General features: G+C 39.9%; 1 protein-coding gene and 1 non-coding gene across 5 annotated transcripts in view; one reads left to right on the forward strand and one right to left on the reverse strand.

Moving 5' to 3' along the window:
* The window catches only part of Gigyf2 (GRB10 interacting GYF protein 2), a 127543-nt gene that overhangs the window by 79196 nt on the left and 32464 nt on the right, over window positions 1-15883 (forward strand). For 2 of the 4 annotated variants that reach the window (XM_036173789.1, XM_036173793.1), the window contains 10 exons: window positions 34-251; window positions 343-505; window positions 586-774; window positions 3203-3399; window positions 4262-4421; window positions 8064-8230; window positions 10695-10786; window positions 11899-12006; window positions 13366-13466; window positions 15683-15783. In XM_036173789.1, coding sequence (XP_036029682.1) covers window positions 34-251; window positions 343-505; window positions 586-774; window positions 3203-3399; window positions 4262-4421; window positions 8064-8230; window positions 10695-10786; window positions 11899-12006; window positions 13366-13466; window positions 15683-15783 — 1496 coding nt within the window. The remainder of the gene's footprint in view (window positions 1-33; window positions 252-342; window positions 506-585; window positions 775-3202; window positions 3400-4261; window positions 4422-8063; window positions 8231-10694; window positions 10787-11898; window positions 12007-13365; window positions 13467-15682; window positions 15784-15883) is intronic. The other 2 variants (XM_036173790.1, XM_036173792.1) reach the window with 2 other exon arrangements.
* Window positions 6551-6662, reverse strand: LOC118573544. Its single transcript, XR_004943653.1, has one exon. It is a non-coding gene; the product is annotated as a U6 spliceosomal RNA (small nuclear RNA).

Below are 15883 nucleotides of genomic sequence, written 5' to 3' on the forward strand. Positions count from 1 at the left end.
TTCCTAAGGTTTCTGTCCTCCTCCTCAACTCAGATGGCCCTCGTTCTACAGGCTGGCGAGAACACATGGAACGCCGCCGGAGATTTGAGTTTGATTTTCGAGATCGAGATGATGAGCGAGGTTACCGAAGGGTGCGCTCTGGCAGTGGGAGCATAGACGACGACAGGGATAGCTTGCCAGAGTGGTGTTTGGAGGACGCCGAAGAAGAAATGGGCACGTTTGACTCCTCTGGAGCATTCCTCTCTCTAAAAGTAAGAAAGCTGTTTTAAATGTCATGACAGGTGCTGACCTTAACCAAAGCCAGATGTGCCATCAGCCTTTGGTTTTACTTTCTTGCTACAGAAAGTGCAGAAAGAGCCTATTCCTGAAGAGCAGGAAGTGGACTTCAGACCTGTGGAGGAGGGAGAAGAGCGCTCTGACTCTGACGGCAGCCATAACGAAGAGGCCAAAGAACCCGCTAAGGCAAATAAGAACGAGGGAGGAAAGACAGACAGAGCAGGAGCTGGTAAGGCTGATGTTTGTCATCCTGGACCTTGTTTAAACAGAAACCCCCCTGAATGTGCTTACTCATACTTTGTGTTCCAGAAGCTAATGAAGAAGTACCCCAGACGTCATTATCATCTGCTAGGCCAGGCACCCCTTCAGATCACCAGCCTCAAGAAGCACCACAGTTGGAGAGGAGAGAGGAGCCCAAAGCTGAACAAGTGGAACAACCTGAAGAAGAGACTCGGGGAGAAAAGAGTCTCCCAGTCAAGGGCCCCAGCAGAGGGGATGGTATGTATTTATAAGAGCGTACCTGAAACGGGATTTTGCTGAGACCAGTGGTCACTGGTCTGACAGCTTTTACTTAACCCCATGGAACTGTTTTCAAGGGAAGATGATTGGAATAGATACCATTACCAGTAAATGCAGTTGCTTTCCTCGGATCTCCTAATCTCAAAATTAATAAAAACGGTTAAGATCTGCAAGAGCGGCGATAAGAGCCTCAGCTTCAAGGTGATTGATAGATAGAGCTGTCTTGACTGCACTTGTCCATTTAGCTGGGGTTCTCTGTAGTTGTTGGATTCCCATAGCAGACAGTTGCCTTTCATCTAGTATCATATATTCAACTTCACACCAAATGCCGTTGTCCCAAGGGAACAGAAAGAGCACCTCGGCCAGTCTAAAAGACCGTCCTCACTTTGGCTAGAAAGCAAGTCTTTACACATCTTCTCTAGTGTTAACTAAATTTGTCAGTGTTCTCACCTGATTCAATCAGTCCTCTTTCTCGTGGGCTCTTCAGCTTCTCCTTGTTTCCCGGCACCTCATCTCCTGTACCACCTTAGCCATCTTGCCTCTTTCCCACCATGACGGATAATCAGTAAGCTCGTCTGTTTCTGACTAAAATCTCATCTACCACTACCTCAGTTTACAAGTGCACTGCCTACCTCCTCGTGTTGCTCAGAAGCTGAGGTCACACAGTAGCCCAATTATCTCCATACCCTCCACAAAGCTATCAAATCTAAGTTCTAATTATGTTTTCTACCAACCTTCTTAGCACACATGGCACCTGTTTCTTTAAAAAGGGGTGGGCTGATGCTGATGCTGAAACTACGAGGGCACCACGTAACAGGGCCCAAGTCTAGCAGGCCGTGTCACCAAGGGCAGACTCTTAGGATGACTGAGTCCTTCAACATCAGCCATGCAATGCAATGTTTAAGTACTTACGAGAATAATCAAAGAAATGCACAACAACGGTGCTTTTAAGATGTAGGTAGCTTTAGCGGTAGGAACCAGAGAATTCCCTTGGGAGGCAAAAGTATGGCTTACAAGTGCAGGAAGGAAACCATTCAAGCTTAGAATCGGGTCAGTAATGTCATCTGCTCCAGAGATTAGCTACTAATGGCAAGAGGAAGTCTATGAATCTGGCAGTTTTGTGTCACTGTGCGTCTTCAACAGGGTGCTTTACTGGTGAGAAGGGGCAAATGGAAGTCCTGGCTATCAGGTGTAGGTGGTGGTCATGCAGAGGCAGCATATCTAGACCAAATTTAAGAACAGTTTGGCAATGCTTGAGGGGAGTACGCATTTGAAGAGGCTCTTTTTGATTTAACAGCTAAGGTTTTAAAGGAGAAATTTGGTTTAGTTACACCATCTTCCACATTTGTTTTAGGAGCCTGCATACTGAGAGGTTAGAACTAGGAACCAAGGCAAGGCCTGGAGAGATAACTTGGTGATTAAGAACACTGGCTGTTCTTCCAGAGGTCCTGGGTTCAAATCTCAATACCCATATGGTAAATCTTATTTTATTATGTATAGTGTTCTGCCTGCACATATGCCTGCAGGTCAGAAGAGGGCACCAGATCTCATTACAGATGGTTGTGAGCCACCACATGGTTGCTGGGAATTGAACTCAGGACCTCTGGAAGAACAACCAGTGTTCTTAACCACTGAGCCATCTCTCCAGCCCCTATTTATATATTTTTATTTATTTAAATTTGTGTGCATTGGTGTTTTGCTTGCATTCATATCTGTGTGAGGGTGTCAGATACCCTAGACAGTTGTGAGCTGCCATATGGGGAAAAAAAAACATATATATATATATATATATATGTATATATATATATATATATCTTATATATAATATAATATATATATTTAAACTGGGCAGTGGTGGCTCACTCCTTTAATCCTAGCCAATTAGGAGGCAAAGCGAGATTGATCTCTTGAATTCAAGGCCAGCCTGGTCTACAGAGTGAGTTCTAAAAAAGTCTGTCCCCCCCCCCCAAAAAAAAGAGGGGGGGACCAAGGCAAAATCACTTTTACAATTTCTGGTCTTAAAAACACTCTGCACTGTTGAGACTCTTATAGCATGCACCATATTACCATTTGAGATAGGTATTATTACAGGTATTTCCCGTAAACATTTTGATGAAGTATAGTAATCTTTACTATTTAGAGGCCTGTTACAAAGAATGGAGTAGACTGACTGACACCACTAACTATTGGCTAGATGCTATGGTGACACAGCTGGAAAGAACCTTTATGGACTTTTAAACTCTTCTGTCATCCTAGGGAGAAATACTGCACTTCTCCCTAGGAAGTAGCTTCAGGTTGACATCCCGGGTGGGCGTACCCAGCAGACTGCTCCACTTAATGTAGGATTAACCTTGAGCTGTCTCCAGCTTTCCAAGAACATTCATTACTCGACATTCTTTCCCGATAGAAACAGTGCCTGCCTCCCAGCAGCCTTCGGCCCAGCTCCCTCCAGATGCAGCCTCTCCTCTCCTCATCCTTCCACCTCCCGGTCCCACTCCTGCTTCTGCCTCACAGCCAGTTGAGACAGCAGCCAGCGAAGCTCCTGGTGTAGGCGATGTTCCCACAGAGCCAGATGATGAGGAGGGCCTCAAACACTTGGAACAGGTGAAATCAGGTTACTCTGTCATCTCCTCTCAAGCTTCCATGAATATCCCAATACAAAAGTCTTATGCACTAGGTCTAAAGTACTGGAAAAATTGTTTGGTTATTTAATGTTCGTGTGAGTAATTGTCTTTCAGATCATTTCATGCTTTTAAGTTTCTGCTATGTAGTAGTCATTATGTCAGGTTATTTTTTGCTCTTCTGAGATTGCCCTTAGCTGTTTTCTTTTCTTTTCTTTTTGGACATAAATGGAATGCTAAAAATGGTGAATACAAGCAGCTGTGGATGGTCCCTGTGTCTTCTGTGTTTTTTACTTCAAGTATAGCTGGGACGATGGTTAAAAGTCTCAGGATGTTACCATTTTTATTCATGTCTTATGTTTCCCAAAAACTGTGTGTAACATTGTCACATGAAAAGTAAATGATGAGTTGATTTTCTACAAAAGAATTTCTCTTTCCTTCAGGGTGTTATGGTTAGAGACAGGAAATGTAGAAGGAAGGGTTAGTAATGTATTAGTGAGACTTGTAGACTAACTTATTTGTAATTATATTATTGAGTCTTTTATTCTTTATGCAGACGTGCAGGTTTGTGAAAATAATCTAATGGGCCAGCAGCATATTTTAAATCCGTATTTGAAGCCTAGGTTTTGATCCATACCAGTTTGTATTTCAGTGTAGTTGGTTTATTTTGGTTCTTTGATCCATAATTTTTTTCTCTTATAAAATGGGATCAGGTTGTTAATTGTTTTGTTTCTTGCATAATGTCTTTTATAAATCAAGTAGTTAAACAGTGAAGATTATTACTAGCCTTATAATATTAATTCTGGATCATTTGTTTCCTCTGTCCCTTTATCTTGTGTCACTAGCAAGCTGAGAAGATGGTGGCTTATCTCCAAGACAGTGCACTAGATGATGAGAGATTGACATCAAAACTGCAGGAGCACAGAGCTAAAGGGGTGTCAGTCCCACTGATGCATGAAGCAATGCAAAAGTGGTATTACAAAGACCCTCAGGGGGAGATCCAAGGTGAGTGACTCTCTTCACTTTAAATACTGACATGTCTGTGTCACTTCCAGAACCTCCTGAGAAGGGATTTCTGATTGTTCAATGTTAGTTTGCATAATAAGAAACAAAGTCAATAGACTTTCTTTGTAAATACAAGGGAAATAAACACAGGTAAAGAGTGATGACTAAAATGGCAGAAGTGTCAGCAAAAGGCTTTGTGCACTATCTGAGCTTCACACATCCCAGCTGGGTAAGAGATCGGTACATTATGATGTAGATAAGAGGCAGATGGTTCTCTGTGCTTCGATACCCAGACCAGCAGAAAGCAATAGCAGCAGTGTTGGAGAACCTTGACTGGTTGCCAAAGTGGACTTGGTGTAACAGCAGAGAATTACTAAAATGACTAAGAAAAGACAACAGTATTACAAATGAATCCCCTAAATGATTTGAATAAGTTAGATTAGAGGAGACAGTGCTGTAAAGTATCCGAGTCAGTTCATTTCTGCTGTTAAGATCTTCAGAGTTGCTTATTGGTATGATAGTGTTGGTTTTAGCATAGCACTTTGTGACAATGTCCTGTGAGAGCTGTATAAAAAACATCCGTACTGTTGGATGTTTTTACCAAAGGGACACAAGATTCTAATTTGTCTACATCCTTTCTAGCTTTTATTATTATTTTGTAGTTACTAGGATATTTCTTTGTATGTAGGTTTTTGGTTTGTTTTTTGGTGTGTGTGTGTGGGGGTGTCTTGTAATCCCCGGATGTCCTCCAACTCTTCATTCTCCTGTTTAGCTTTAAGAGTTCTGGTATTAAGGATGTCTTCCCCCAAACCTGGATTGTTACAATTTTTGTAGTTTTGATTGCTGTGTTGAGCATCTTTACCTGTGTTTATATCTAATTTTTTTCCTTTTTTCAGCCTCTGTCCCCTTTTTGAGACAATGTCATGTTGTGTTAATCATATTGATTTCACACTTTTGGTATGAAGGCCTCTGCCCCAGCCTTCCTAAGTAACTAGAAATAATGAAGCCAGTAGACAGAATCATTCTACCAGGCATGGTTGTGTGTATCTGGGGATAGATCATTATCTTTTTAAAAAGTTAATTATTTATTATCATTGTTTATATATTTACATGATGTGCAAGGTCAGAGGACAACTCTGTGGAATTGGTTCTCTCCTTCCACCTTTCCATGGGTTCCTAGGGCAGAACTCAGGTCACTAGATTTGTGTGGCAAGTGCCCATCCTTACTGAACCATCTTGCTTGCCATAGTCATTTTAAGTATCTTTAAATTTTTTTCTTGTTATTTTTAATTATGTGTGTATGTGGAGGGGGTATATAAGCACATGTGTGCAGGTGTCCACAGAAGCCAGAGGTGTCAGTCCCCTGGTGCCTCCATGAAGGTCCAGGTGTTTGTGAGCTGCCATGTGGGTGCTTGTAGCTAGAATTTTCTCCAGACCCACCCAGGCATGCAGCCACTCAGACACAAATAAACACACAGACGCTTATATTAATTAAAACTGTTTGGCCTAATCGCTCAGACTTCTTGCTAGCTAGATCTTATACTTAATTAACCCATTTCTATAAATCTATATGTTGCCACGCGGCTTATGGCTTACTGGTATCTTTACATCTTGCTTTCTTTGTGTCTGGCTGGCAACTCCTGACTTTGCCTTCCTGTTCCCAGAATCTCCTCTCTGCTTATCCTGCCTATACTATACTTCCTGCCTGGCTATTGGCTAATCAGCATTTTATTTATCAACCAAATCAGAGCAACACATTCATAGCATACAGAGTGATATCCACAGCAGGTGCTGGAACCCAAACCTGCATCTTTTGCCAGAACAATAAGTGCTTTTAACTGCTGAAAGATTGTGTGTGTGTGTGTGTGTGTGTGTGTGTGTGTGTGTGTGTGTGTGTAAGTAAATGTATGGGGCACACATGGGGTGGAAGTCAGAGGACATCTTGCAAGTGTTGATTCTCTTCTACTATGTAGTTCCCAGAAATCTTAAATCAAGTTGTTAGGCTTAGTGGTAAGCATCTTTACCTGCTCTGTCCACCCTCCACCTTCTTCTTTTTCTTCTTTTTGTTGTTCTTGGTGCTTTTATTTCAGTTTTTTTTTTTTTTTTTATCATATATGGAGGTCAGAAAAAAAAATACAGAATACTTTACAAGCTTGGGTGTCATCCTTGTGCAGGGGCCATGCTAATAATCTCTATTATATCATTCCATTATTTTAGTATATGTGCTCCTGAAGTGAGTGCCCCCTTCCTTAATATGAAAAGGTATTAAAATTTTCTGCACCAACTGAAATAGTCAGAGCCGGGCGGCTGTGGTGCACGCCTGTAATCCCAGTACTCGGGAGGCAGAGGCAGGTGGATCTTTGTGAGTTTGAGGACAGGCTCCAAAACTACACAGAGAAACCCTGTCTCAAAAAACAAAACAAAACAACTGAAATAGTCTTTTGCCACATGTAATGCGGTATAAAATATTGGTAATCCCTCCCCACCAAATACTGAGATTAAAGACATACACCACTATATTTAGCTTATTGTTGAATTTTCATAAATTGAATGAACCATCCTTGTATTCCAGGATTAAATTTAAATCAGTCGTGGTTTATACTTAAGTGTATGTGAAGTGTACATGCTCACACACACACTTTTTACTCATCAATTATTTGGAAGTGTTTTTGGCTTCTAAGCTAGAGATTTTCCTGTTAGTATTCTGTTGTTGGTGTGTGTGTGTGTGTGTGTGTGTGTGTGTGTGTGTGTGTGTGTGTGTGTGTGTATTGGTTCTGTGGTAGTCAGAGAACATATATGTATGACAATTAGAAGGGATTTCTAGATAAATGACTCATAGTTAAAAGCACTCACTGCTCTTCCAGAGGACCCAAGTTGACTCCCAGCAACCACATGGTGGCTTAGAGACACCTGTAACTTAAGTTTGGGGGATACCACACCCTCTTCTGGCCTCTATGGACACTAGGCTGTAGGTGCTGCACAGACATTTCTACAGGCAAAACACCCATTTACATTTAAAAAAAAAATTTTTTTTAATGCCTAGAAAATATTGAATTAGTCTATATGTTCTGTAAAATTTTGTGTTTAAAAGTCATCCATTAAAGAATGCTATTTTTTTTCTCAAGGTCACATTTAGTCTAGTTGGGTAAATAAATTGTAATTTGCCTTAGTTCAGTTGGTTATTGCTCGTATTTTATATTTTTATCCCATAATCACTAACTTCCAGCAGAACATAACAAAAATTGGAGAATATGTTTAGCACTGAACATTTATATTCTCTACACTGCAGTGATGCAAAGCCAGCAAGTATTTACCAGCTCTTCTGTGAGTAGTTTAGAGGGCGGGACAGTTGTGCTGCTTATAGTCATTAAAGCATTGATGACAATTGAGAATGTGTGAAAGTGGAGCTTGCTCAGGGATGAAGCTCAGCAGTAGAGCGCTTGCTGAGAATGAGTAAGGTCCTGGCTCTTAAGTCCAGGCTCTGTGAAACAGACAAAACAGTGTATTTCAAAATTTATCTTTGTTGTATCTAATAATAAAACTATTTGTAGTAAGCTAAGATACTATATTTTGTGTGAACATGAGATCCAGGAATATATTTATCTTTGAGCCTGACAAGATTCTTACTGCCCTTGTGTTCAGGTCCCTTTAACAATCAGGAGATGGCTGAATGGTTTCAGGCAGGCTATTTTACTATGTCTTTGCTTGTGAAGAGAGCATGTGATGAAAGCTTCCAGCCTCTTGGTGATATCATGAAAATGTGGGGAAGGGTTCCTTTCTCTCCAGGCCCAGCTCCTCCTCCTCATATGGTGAGTATCTTCCTGCTGGCCTGGGATGCACAATAGATACAGGAGTACTTGTTTCTCTTTGAATGACAACCCAAGATTGCAGTAAAGGAGGAAAGAATGGTAGTTTCTCTTTTTCTTTTCTTTCATTGAGACAAGATCTTGTAGTATGACTGGTCAGCCTAGAACTTGCTCTGCAGACCAAGGACCAAGTTGGCCTCAAACTTGTAGTAGTTCTCCTGGTCCTACTGAGTTGTTAGGATTATAGGCATATACCCAGCCCAGTATTTTCATAGAAGGAAATTGAAATGGTAATGGACATTTTTGAATGGGAGAGTTATATCCTGAACAGTAATGATTCTTTCAAAACTTACTGTGCATTTGTGTGCATGCATTGATATATCTACCAGTGGTTTTCTATACAATAAAGAATGAGACCAGGGCTGGAAAGATGGCTCAGCGGTTAAGAGCTCTGGCTGTTTTTCCAGAGGTCCTGAGTTCAATTCCTAGCAACCACATGGTGGCTCCCAACCATCTGTAATGAGATCTGGCGCCCCTTTTCTGTCATGCAGGCAGAACACTGATACATAATAAATAATTTTCTTTAAAAAATTTAAAAGAAAAAAAAAGAAAAAAAGAATGAGACCAGTCTCTTACCCTGATCTCACTACTAGATCCTTCATGGTCTGGCTCCTTCTCTTTCAAAGCTCATGTAAAAGCTTTTATCTACTGTGTTTCAGAGTATTTGGCCTCTGTGAATTCCTTATTATCTTTACTTAAAATGCACATTTTCCTTTCACCTCCAGTTCCGTCTTATTTTCTGGCTAATACAATTTCTTAAAATTTGAGGTTCATCCTAAAATAAGTGCCACTAGTGTGTTATGATATTTTGAGGGCCTAAATCTGTAGCTGGGAAATATTTTCTCTTAAGGCTGGCCTTTCTCAGTAGAGTTGCTATTTGAGGTCTCCAGGTGTGTATTTATGTAGGATTTATGTGTCTTAAGTTGGAGCGAATAGTGGCTCTCCATTGATAAAAATGATCATATTTAATTTAGTGTGAATACTAGATTTCTACAGTAACCCATCATTGACTTATTCAACTATATTGAGGGCTACTGGTCACGCATTCATGGTAGGTTTTTGAGAGGTGATGATGATGATGATACAGCCTCTGTCATTAAAGGATTATATAGGCTGGCTCACTGACCATCATGCATTCTCTCCCATGATTCATACATCATGTTTGAGTATTGTTTTCTTTTAAATCCTAAGGACAGTTATAGTATATCATTACTTACTGGTTTAATTTACATGATAAGTTTGAGCCTTATTTTCTGTCTTGAAGTTGAGATGTATCTTTCCGAGTCAGGAGCTAAAAGCTGCTCACTTGGTTCTTAGCATGCCCTTACTCCTTATCTATCTCCCAACATTCCTATTCAGTGAGGCTATCCCTAAACCTCAGTCTGTACCCATCCAGCAGGAAACCTTTGGGGGGCTCTGCTTCCTTGTTAGCTGCTGCTACCTTTGCCTCGAGTAGCACTGATAAGAGCACTGACCTTCATGAGCAGTGTTCTTAAAACCCAGGTTTTCATGTGAAATGTTGACTCCTGTCCCTGAATTTAGGATGCTTCCTGCCCTAACACATTATATATCAGATGCTGTATTTCAAACTGTATGTAAGAAAGATTTAAATTCATGCATGATTTGCCTAGGTTCAGTCTGTTAGCTTAGGTTTTTATTATTATTGTAGACCTTATATTTTTCTTTGTCTCTCTCTCTTTTTTTTTTTGAGCTGAGGATTGAACCCAGGGCCTTGCATTTGCTGGGCAAGCACCTTACCACTGAGCGAAATCCCCAACCCCTCTTTGTCTCTTTTAACTTGACAAAACCACAAAATTTCAGCTATATTACTGGAATTATTTTGAACTATAAAGAAAATATTATTGCTGCCTGTGTTTTCCAACTTACTGTATATTAATAATAGAAATACCTTATTTGAAGGAATAGTTCTCAGAGGTGTTTTTTTTCTTCCTATTTTCAACATTTTAAGGACATTTATACCCTAGCTTTATGAACTGATCGTGTGCTACTGTTAAGTTCCTTACCATCCCATCAACTGTTAGGTCATTTTATACTCTTTTTCTTAACATCCTAATTCTCTCATTTCTATATGATCTTTAAAACAAGCCACCAAGATTTGGAGTGCTGGGTAATTTCTCAGTTACAATAACAGCTCTATAGAACAGTGTTCATCATTCAGCTTGAAGTAGTGGAGGACTCTGTGACTCATGCTGGAAAGGACCACTTTATTGCACTAGGTGGCACTGTTTAGTTTTTAAAGATGGTGGGGTTTTTTTAGTTAAGTGAAGGGTAGAAGGTGGGAGTAGGAAATAAAGGTGTTGGGTTTACTGTGCTGTGTTAGGTGTATATGCTCAGGGACATGAGAATGGCTCATTGCTGTTTGTTTCATGGTGCTTCTTTCTCTCAGGGAGAATTGGACCAGGAACGCCTGACCAGACAGCAGGAACTCAATGCCTTATACCAGATGCAGCACCTCCAGTACCAGCAGTTCTTAATACAGTAAGAGCAGTGATGCAGTAGGATGCCCTGCAGCACCAAAGGAGCCTGAGATAGAATCTGCTCCCAAGTCTCACCTTTTATAGTGAGAACTCAAGGCTTCTGTGATACTTGAGTAGCCTATTAGTGACATGTATACCACTGTCCATCCAATTTTAGTCTTACCCTAAATGCGGGAAGATTGCAGAAAATGACATCTAATTATGATTTTCAGGGTCTGAGGAAAAAGCCAACAAACATTTTTTAGAATTAAGTACTTTCTGAGGGTCACAAAGAAAAAAATATAGAGGAGAAGGTGGGAAGAAATTAAAATTTACACTGTTAGGAGTGGTGTAGAATGATGACTGGTTCACTAAAGTCGTTAATCACCCCGTATTTTTTTGTTGTTTAGATAGGATTTAGCTATGTAACCCTGACTGCCCTCAACTCATGTTCTGCAGCCTTTGGTCACCTGAGCACTGGGCTCGGGGAAAGGAAGTAACCTGTGTGCTGGCATATGGGTTGGCACTGTCCTACTCTGATGGCCTGCTGCCTGTTTGAAGCAGAACATTCTTGGATCACTGACTTAGCTGTTTTTAGATTCTTTGTGACTACTGGTAAATCACAGAGGGGTTGCTTCTGCAAACCTGAAGAGATTTACTATTGGAATGTTCAGAACTAGTGGAAAATGTTAGCTAAAAATTTCCAAGCTAAAACATAAAATTTGAGGCTTTGTAGAAATGATTTTATTTTGCAGAGTTCTTCATTTGGAAATAGGTGTCAGATTTGCTTATTGTCGCTTACAGTCCGGGAAAGGATCAGTACTGATCATCTTGTGGGTGTTTGCCAGTGTTTGGCATTCTGTGATATGTGGTATGCAGATAGCACACATGTCATTTGTTTCATATGTATATGTACACATGTATGTGTCTGTCCTTTAGAAACTTCATCTGTGAGTTCTCTCTGAAGTGAATTATAAAATTTCTTGTGACTATTAGCACATACAATTGTAAAATATATTTGTTATTTCTAATTGTTGTTTTGGGGAGGAGATGAGTTGGATTTTGTCTTCCAATCTTTAATCATGTGAATTACATATGAGTAGATAGGTTACACTTCTTTTTTCACTTTTAAAGACAACAGTATGCACAGGTTTTGGCTCAACAGCAGAAAGCAGCTTTGTCATCTCAGCAACAGCAGCAGCTGGCTCTTCTTCTCCAGCAGTTCCAAGCTCTGAAGATGAGGTTGGTGGTCATTCCATTTGTCACTTTGTGTGTGTGTGTGTGTGTGTGTGTGTGTGTGTGTGTGTGTGTGTGAGAGAGAGAGAGAGAGAGAGAGAGAGAGAGAGAGAGAGAGAATTAAGAAAGTTGATATAATTTATGAGTTTCAAGATCATAATATTTGCACAAAACTTGTCTTCATGGAATATATAGAAATAGTGTGACTTGAAGATCATTAAGCTAGAGGGCTTTACATATGTAAAAAGCATTTTTAAAAATCATCTAAGAGTGATGATAACACTTAAGAACCTGTAACAAGAGACCATAGCATGGGATTTTATTTTCACTTTACTCGTGATATCTGAAAAAAAGATTGATTGCCGGGTAGTGGTGTCGCACACCTTTAATCACAGCACTTGGGATGCAGAGGCAGGTGGATCTCTGAGTTTGAGCCCAGCCTGGGCTACAGAGTGAGTTCCAGAACAGGCTCCAAAGCTACACAGAGAAATCCTGTCTCTAAAAAAGATTGATAGGTCACACAGGGTCATGATTTACTGCGTTCCCAAACTATTAAGGCAAGTCTGTGGACAAAGCAATTATGAAAGCATTCTTCACTTTCTTCTACTTCAGATTTTCATTCTGGATGTTTGTCTCAGCTCCTGAAGTTGTATCAGCAGTTGCTGTTAAAAAGTTGTACTGTCTTAATCAGAGTACTTCACATTTCTCATGTGAGCTTAGCCCATCCTGTGAAACAAGCAGGTTAACAGGTTACTGGTTTTTCAAGATATGGTTTCTCTGTGTAGCCCTGGCTCTTCTGGAACTCTTTCTGTAGACCAGGCTAGCCTCAAACTCAGAGGTCTGCCTGCCTTTGTTTCCCAAGTGCTAGAATTAAAGGCATGTGTCACCATACCTGGCTTGGTCTCTATTTTTAAGGTAAGTAAACTATTTACCCTTGTTTAACCTGATGTGTGGAAGACCTTAGAGACAGAAGTGAAATGCAGTTCTTGGTGTTGTTATTGTTTTAAGACAGAGTCTCATTATATAGACTAGGCTAACTCGGAGATCTGCTTGTCTTCTAAGAGCTTGGATTGAAGGCATGTACCACCACACCCAGCTTTCATCATTTTACAATAGTGCTTAATATTAGCAAAGCAGAAGCAGATAGATCTCTGAATTTGTGGTCAGCCTGGTCTGTATAGTGAGTTCCAGGTCATCCAGGGCTACATAGTGGGATGCTATCTCAGAAAAACAAAACAAGGTAACAACAAAACAATAATGTTTCCTAGCCAGATAACCCAGAAACCTACTAATACTCTAGATATCCCTCTTTATCTTATTTTCCAAGTGACAGGAACACATTGACTTTTTATTTCCCTTTTGCAGAATATCTGATCAGAACATCATTCCCTCAGTAACTAGGTCTGTGTCAGTGCCGGATACTGGCTCTATCTGGGAGCTTCAGCCAGCAGCCTCACAGCCTGCAGGTAAAAATTTAGCTTTGTTTATAGTACAACTTAGGGGATTTAGAATGTAATAGTTATCTATAGTTAAATTTTTTAATGTCATAGATATAGTGATCCATTATTATTGATTTTTAAGAAGCTCCATGTGTTGTAGATCCACAGACGGCTCTGTGGGAAGTATTTAGTTGTAAATTGTTGGAATTGTAGGAGTCAGGTCATGTTTGTGTTGCTCTAACTAATGTAGATTGCTTGGTTTTCTTTGTGGTACTGCGGCAGTCTCCAGACCCTTCTGTGCCAGGCCAGGGCTGGGCCACTTTCCAAATCTCCAGTCCTAAAACATATTTTGGAGTGTGTGGGTTTGTGTGTGGAAATAAAACTAAGTAATAATGTTCTCTCTTTTGCAGTTAAAGATGAATAACACTAACCTTGCAAGTGTTGCTGAATTTTAGCCTGAGAAATACCCACTTTAAAGGAATGTCTTCACTTGTTCTGTGATATTTTGTGTGTCAAACTCGAAAACTTGGGAGTTAGGATTTCTAAAATCTTGATAATTGGTGGATTAAGCTCATTTTTGTTACTGAGGTATAATACCCACAGAAGTGGAAAGTTTGACTAACCAATAGCGCTTATAGGAGAGAGGAACTGGCTGCTAAATTCTTAGGAACCATGAACTTTGACAGTTTTAGCCATTAAAGTAATAGTTCTAGAATTGACCCTACAGAGTATGGTGGTATAGGGCCTAGTGTCTCCCTTCTGAAACCTTCCCTAAGAAGAGATTAGAACAAAACTCTGCTGCTGCATATGTATTATTCTTTTTAAATTATTATTTATTTATTTATTTGTACGTGTATGTTTGTGTATAGTGTGTGTCTGTGTATGTGGGCACAAGTGCCATAGTACACTCACAGAGGTGAGGACAACTTGTGTCTGTCAATTCTCTACTGCTTTGTGAGCGCTAGGAGTCAAACTCTTATCATCAGGCCTGATGACAAGGACCTTTTACCCACTGAGTCACCTTGGCAGCCCACATTATTCTGTTTTTAGTATTCATTTATACTTAGGATTTTAAAATAGTCTTCAATGTTTTGGAGTTTCTGATTACCTCAAATAATTTACATGCATTCAAGTCTTTTTAAATACTCTATTGGTTTTATACACACAGTATTTAATTTGCACAGATAATATTGTAATAGGTATGCAGAAAAATAATGTGTGGGGTTATAAGTTCAGTGGTAAAATACTTGTCTAGCATTTGCAACACCTAGTACTGAATCTCTAGTACTACAAAAAGGAAAATAGAGAATTAGTGTCAACAAACTTAACTAACAATAAAATAATTGATTCAGAAGCCTTTATTTTATTGTGTTTTATTTTTCTTTGAGACAAGGTTTCATGGAGCCTTAATTTAATATGTATCCAAGGCTGACTTTGAACTTAGGATCCTACTGAGAGCTCTACTTCCAGAGTGCTGGTATTATAGAAATGTATCACCATGCTTGGCTTGGAACCTCTTATATTTACTTCTACATCTGGCCATGTGCTTTGTTTGCCATATGTAGAAGTAAATATAAGGGGTTCCGAGTCAAGACCAAATGTAGTTTGTAAGACCTGCCCAGTCTCTCTAAAGAGATGTAACTTACATTACAACCATAAGGTGAACAGCTGAGTAACATTTAATACATATATAGTGTGTAGTCACCTGGGTCTCTACTTGTTGTGCATTAAGAGTTTGTATGCCTACTAGAAATCTTTCCTCTGTGGAATTTGGAATCACTGGAATTGGAATTACCATGTTGTCACATTCTTGCCATATTCCTTTTGAAGTTTTAAAATTAGTTCATCTGTAAAGATGAGGGACATGTCAGGTACTTGTATGGAGCATTACAAGGATGAAATTGGTTCCTCAGTAAATATCTCATACGACCTTACCTTCGTGATGTATTGAAGAGTATTGATGAGAATCTGTTGGCTTAGTTTCTTTTAAAGCAAAACAGCTAGGCACATGGTGGCACATACTTTTAATCTCAGCATTTAGGAGATTGAGGCAGGATGAACTCACATTCAAGGCTATTTTGGATTGTATAGCAAGACAACCCCACATACTCCTCCCAAAGACAAAACAGTTTTCTATGATGGAGCACATTTCAGGTTCAGGGAGCAGTTGTTCATTATGCCTGTGGTTATGTGACTATAGGCTGCACTCTTGGATCTTTCTCAGTTTTGTCTTTGTTTTACAGTTTGGGAAGGTGGTAGTGTATGGGATCTTCCCCTGGACACCACGACACCAGGCCCTTCCCTGGAACAGCTTCAGCAGCTAGAGAAGGCCAAAGCTGCAAAGGTCTGAAACTTACTCTTCACAACTGTGTACTTTCCAGCTGTAGGATGCAAGGCTTTGTTATGTCTTTGTTTTCCTATAGCTGCCTAGTTTCTTTTTAGTT

The sequence above is a fragment of the Onychomys torridus genome, chromosome 23 (genome assembly GCF_903995425.1).
Source record: "Onychomys torridus chromosome 23, mOncTor1.1, whole genome shotgun sequence".
Taxonomy (NCBI): Eukaryota; Metazoa; Chordata; class Mammalia; order Rodentia; family Cricetidae; genus Onychomys; species Onychomys torridus.